The sequence below is a fragment of the Dermacentor andersoni genome, chromosome 7 (genome assembly GCF_023375885.2).
Source record: "Dermacentor andersoni chromosome 7, qqDerAnde1_hic_scaffold, whole genome shotgun sequence".
Classification (NCBI taxonomy): domain Eukaryota; kingdom Metazoa; phylum Arthropoda; class Arachnida; order Ixodida; family Ixodidae; genus Dermacentor; species Dermacentor andersoni.
This window is the reverse complement of record NC_092820.1, coordinates 157868821-157874343: the sequence shown is the minus strand read 5'-3', so window position 1 is coordinate 157874343 and position 5523 is coordinate 157868821. Positions and strand designations below refer to the sequence as shown.

The window sequence follows — 5523 nt, the reverse complement described above, 5'->3', positions numbered from 1 at the left end:
CCGACCCATTGTCTATAGCAGCAGCGAGAAAAGGCTGGAACCTAAGGTGCCAGCTCAAGTGATTAAGTAAATAATTTAGTAATTGGGACTGCCAAAGTGTCACTAAATTAAGTCTAAATCAGCTCAGCCTGATAACTTATTCTTTCAAACGTCTATTTTTTTTGTTGAAATTTCATGGTAAGTATGAATGAAGTAATTATAAATAATGAAAGTGGACGAAAAGACAACTGGTCGCAGGTGGGATACGAACCCACGTACTCGAATTATTACGCCATAACTTATGCGTGGTGCGAGAGTGCGTAGTATAAACAAACGAGTAATCATCCCTATGCTTTCCTTGCATGTCGGTTTCGATCGTGTGGTTGTGACTTACGAAAACAGGATCTCTCGGTTGCCCTTTTCTCTTTCGTTGCCCACTTAATATGCGTCGCTGAAAATAACACTTAAAACAGATTGCAACCCCTTCTGGTTCTATCTTGTCGCGCAATGACAATCGCCATCTATCTTGCCTGCATTTCCTTTAACTCTTCGAGCCTGGTAAATCCAGGTCAGTAACGGCATGCGCGTTGTCAGCGTGACTTTGCATTCTTGCCGGGAAGTTAGCGAGCGCAGAGCTTCCAAGGAAGCAAACGCAAGCAAGGCAGATGACAATTACTGTTGTGGGACAAGACACCGTACAAACACCGATGCAAACTTTTTAGAGTAAACGTTTGAGCGCAGCTACTGTGTTTGAGGGACATATTCCGTTTCTTTATACCATATTTTTAAAAAGCTAATCCATGGCATTTCGAACAACTTGGCCTCACCGTGAGAAGGATATATTATCACGTGCGCTATACCGGAATACAGAACAAGTAACCGGCGTAAATATAAAAGCAGTTCCAGTTTGTGTCATACCTGCAAAGTACAGCGCGGTGAGGCCTTGAGCGTGACGGCCTATAGTGTGTGGTTGTTTGCGTTATATAACAAGATCCGTTCAAAACAATACGCAAACGCTGGGAAGTGAGCTCTTTGCATTTATTGCGCGCAAGTGAAGAAACCACACGCTCCGTTTCCATCGGAAAGGCACATGGACTCATCCCTACTATGGTCCGATGAAGTGATCGCTGCGAATGAGGTTGCGGGTAGGCCCTACGTCCTTTGGACGCAATGAAGCAACGTGCTTTTTACGCTCGGCGCCGCTCAAAAGTGTCCGTACCGGAAGCTGTAGCGGCGTTGGAACAGCGGCCCGATCGGGTGCCGACAGGAGGAGATGCGGCCGCGACAGCCGCCATCGCGGCGGCCATGTCGGGCCATGGCGGCGTAGTGTGCGGCCGAAGAGCCCGTGTCCCACATGGGATACCTGCGAGATTACAGGTCAGCGAGACTGTCGCAGGCTATCGGCTAATGCTGTGAGGCTAATAACTACCAGGCTACCAGATCAATGTTATCGGCTAATACTATCAGACTAATGACTAATACTATCAACCTAATAACTATAAGACTATCGGACCAATACTAAAAAATTGTGGGGTTTTACGTGCCAAAACCACTTTCTGATTATGAGGCACGCCGTATGGGAGGACTCCGGAAATTTCGACCACCTGGGGTTTTTAACGTGCACCTAAATCTAAGTACACGGGTGTTTTCGCATTTCGCGCCCATCAAAATGCGGCCGCCGTGACCGGGATTTGATCCCGCGACCTTAATTGTGCTCAGCAGCAGTCGCAAACCTTATACGGGACGGGAAAGGAAAGACGCGTCGCCCTGTTGACAGCGGCTCGCGCCTCACTATCTCTTCATGGGTGGCCCTCATGGGTGTGCTTGCTCTCGAATCTACTAGTCGTGTACGAATGACAAGGCTGTAGACGACAGCGCTTATCTTGCCAGAGCAGATTTAATCATACTTCCTTTTTCATGGGTCATGTTTGTTCTTTACTATGGTTAGATTTCTTCGGTGATTTATCATTCGTCCTGCAATGAAGTTTACTGTTTATTTCTTCAAACAACAGCGCTTATCTTGCCACAGCAGAGTTAATCATATCTCTTTTTTATGGGTCATGGTTGCACTTTACTATCGTTTGCTTTATTCTGCGATTTATCATTAGTCCAACAAATTTTAGTGTCTATTTCTTAACTTAATTGTTGCGTTATAGCCCATCGTTCTTTTTTAACTTTCGGCACGATATGTCTTCGTAGCCATCGGTCTCTTATCTTTTTCGCACTTTGTACTCAATTATAGGGATTTCCCAAAACCCGCCAAAGGCTTATTTTTATTGCCCCACAGCAGCTTGCTTTTTGAAAACTCATGCACACCAGATTTACAAAACCCACATGTACGTGTCGCTTTAGTTTCAAACAGGCGGCCGAAGGTTCCACAGCAGCCGCTGCTAGAAACATCTGCTTTCCGCACGCGTCGCTGGAGTAATCGGCATCGGAAAATTCTGTCCTGTACCCCTCCCCATTCTTAGAAACCCCGATATAACTCGGAATTTACACCCATTTAAAGTGGCGCGTTTTCTTTTTTTTTTTTTTTGGATGCCATTCTTCGTAGTTCGATATAGTTTCACAGCTGACGTCTTTCGCATCGTGACTATCCAGTGCAGCCGTTTCTGCCTCTGACATTACTTTGAACACCCAATGCATCATTTCTTATATCTAGTTGATACCTCGAAGTGCTTGTTTAAACCGCAGTACCCCACTGTAGCGTTCTTGAAATGCCAAAGGGATGATTCGCGGTTGACCAAGCTAATCACTTAATCACAGCGCATAGTCACCTGTGATGGTGATGCATGATTCAGTAACCCATCCATTTCTCTATCAACGAAAGAGTCGGAACTTTTGCGCATGCCATGATTACAAATCAATTTAAGCTGTGGTTATCGTGCATGTCGCGATTTCGATGTTGCCAATACGCTCTGAGCACGTCTCTTTTGTGACGCACCCGGTGAGGCTAGGTTGCAGCTCTGGTCACGTAAATGAACGAAGACGTCGTTAAAAGTAGCATCGTGTATGTGTGCGTATGACGCATGTGCAAAAAGACCCAACGGGTAGCCGTAGGCGAAGTTTCAATCGCGGAAAGCTCACCAAAACAATCGCGAGTTGCTACACTAATAATTACCTTAACTAACATTTCGTTCTTCTTTCTACTTTCTTTATCAAATGCATTCTCTTCATGGTGAGAAACAAAGTCAGGTTGTTTCATTTTCTTTGACGTGGAAGGGTGTTTGGACTTACGGGTTTGACACAGTTGTGGTTCTTTAACGCCCGCCCTACTTCCCTTGCATGTTTATGTAACTAATCGAACCGCCATCCTTTGTCACGTTCATTTCGTTTCCCCGAAGGCAGGTGCAGAGGTGTGTATTAAACTCGTTTCCACTACTCATTTCCATTGATAGTTATATAGCGCTTGTGCTGGGTCACTCGCCTTCGGTTCGCCGTTATTATTGGCCACGCACCAATACCAACTCGCCCGGTTGCCTATACCCTCTTCGGTTTAATTAACGAGCAGCCGAAAAACGCCTCGTACCTGAAAAAGCGATCCACCTTGACTCCCAGCGGTCCGTAACGCAGCGGGTACCGGGACATCTCGCAGATCAGGAACGACATGCAGTTCTCCACGTCGTTGAGCCTCACGAGGTTCAAGTGCCGGCGGACCCGGGCCCGCACGCTCGGTCCGTCGGGCGGCCGAACCACCAACTTCGGGTCAAAGTAGAAGCGGTACTCGACTCCGTTCACTCTGCTCACGAGGCTGTCGGGCTGTTTCGGCTGAACCGCGGCCTTGGTTCCTGCGCTGGGGCTCGCGGGACGAACGGTGGTCGTCGGAGTGGCCGTGGTCGTCGGCGACTCCGGTTGGCCCGTTGTCCACGAGGTCAGAGTAGACGTCCGCGACGAAGTCGTTGTCGTCGGTGGTGGCGGCATTTCCGGTGGTGCGGCAGAGATGCGTCGCGTTGCCGGTCGCGTGGTCGAGGGTCGTACGGACTCCACGATATTGTTGACGTCGGGGTTGCGAAGCAGCAGTCCGTAGTATCTGGGGAAAGAGGGAGACTCTTTATTCGAAAACGCGGACACTATAAAATAGCACAATAGATGATAGTGCTACTTTTCAGGGCAAGAAAATGCGACAACAACGCTTGTTCCCGTCTTGTCTGTGTTGTGGCGTCCATCGTGCTTTTCTTCTTACAAGGATGAACCGTTGGGCTATCGGAGTTTGACGTAGTGCCGTTTTCCAGCGCAAAGACGATACAATGAAACAGACAAGGCAGGAAGGAACGAGTTGTTTCACGTTTGGGATGAACGATAGCGCTATGTCAAACCAACCAGCCAACAGCATATGCTTGTAAGTATAATAGCACGATGAAGAAAAAATAAAATGTCAGTCCAATACGCAGATGACATATTAGGCGCACTTACGCTGAAAGTGGGTATATTGGAAGCAACATTAACACCGTTGTTAGCAAAACGATCAGCATCACCGGCCGACACATACAACGCACCCAAAGTGGGTGCAAGAAAAGCGCGCGGTGAGCGAGTTGAAAACGCGGAAAAAAGACCTGTTCAGTTCGGCGACCACAACGGGGTCGTTCATCAGGGCGGCCAGGCTTTGCGTAGCTGCGGCAACGCGGTTGATGAACCGTTGTTCGTTCTGCTTCGATCCGAACACGCGGTTCCGAAGCCAGGAGAGCGGCGAGCTGCCCGGGAAGTGGTCCTGGCCGCTGGAGCCCATCACGAGCAGCAGAAGTACGACGAAACATGTTCCCGGACTCATGGCTGTAGCGAATGCTGCCTTTCAGCAGCCTGTCAGGCGTGCTTGCACACGTGTTCTGAGCGCCCGCTTGGAAAGGCTTTCTCTGGGTCGGCTGACGTCACCGACGTCACGTGAGGAGTGTGGCTGAGGCTGGCGGGCGAGATGTTAGAAATTCCAGCAGCCCTTACGTTCGGTGGTGGCAATCTGGCTTGCTTGCTTGCAAAAAAAAAAAAAAAAAATTGCTGTTTTCAGGCTATCGACGTTTTACCCCAGCCCTTTACACACTGTACGCACACACACTCTATTGTCCCTCCAGGAACTCTTATCTTTAGGAGAACGCGCGGAACAGCTGTGGATGAAGAGCCCCCCTCAGCCTAATCGTCAAGACAGATAAAAGGAAGGCTGGGATGTTAACGAGTCAAGAGTCTGGTTGGTTACCCAACGCTGCGGGAAGGAAAAAGGGTCATCAGTTGGGGGAAAAAAAATATATGCCTGACCACAGATAGTACTATGAGTCCCTTGCATTACAATGTGTGTTTGTCTTCCTCTTCCTTTTCAGAGCATAAGAAGCCAACGAACAAAGACACCAAGGACAACACAGTGGAAATTACTTGTACTTACTAATTGAATTAAAGAAATCATAAATTAATGGAAATGAATGAAAAAACAATGTGTCGCAGGTGGGGAACGATGCCACGTCTTCGCTCTACCCGTGCGATGCTCTGCCGATTGAGCTACCGCGGTGCCGTTTCCACATCCACTTTCTTGGGTATTTATGTTTCCTAGTAGAACCCTGG

General features: G+C 48.2%; 1 protein-coding gene across 1 annotated transcript; it reads right to left on the bottom strand.

Moving 5' to 3' along the window:
• Positions 1 to 1003: 1003 nt before the first annotated feature.
• LOC126533473 (uncharacterized) lies at positions 1004 to 5219 on the bottom strand. The gene is made up of 3 exons (XM_050180643.3): positions 4533 to 5219; positions 3509 to 4009; positions 1004 to 1342 (listed from the first exon to the last, which is right to left on the bottom strand). Exons 1-3 carry the CDS (start codon positions 4745 to 4747, stop codon positions 1183 to 1185), a joined length of 876 nt encoding a protein of 291 aa, XP_050036600.1. The 5' UTR covers positions 4748 to 5219; the 3' UTR covers positions 1004 to 1182.
• Between the last annotated feature and the right edge of the window lie 304 nt (positions 5220 to 5523).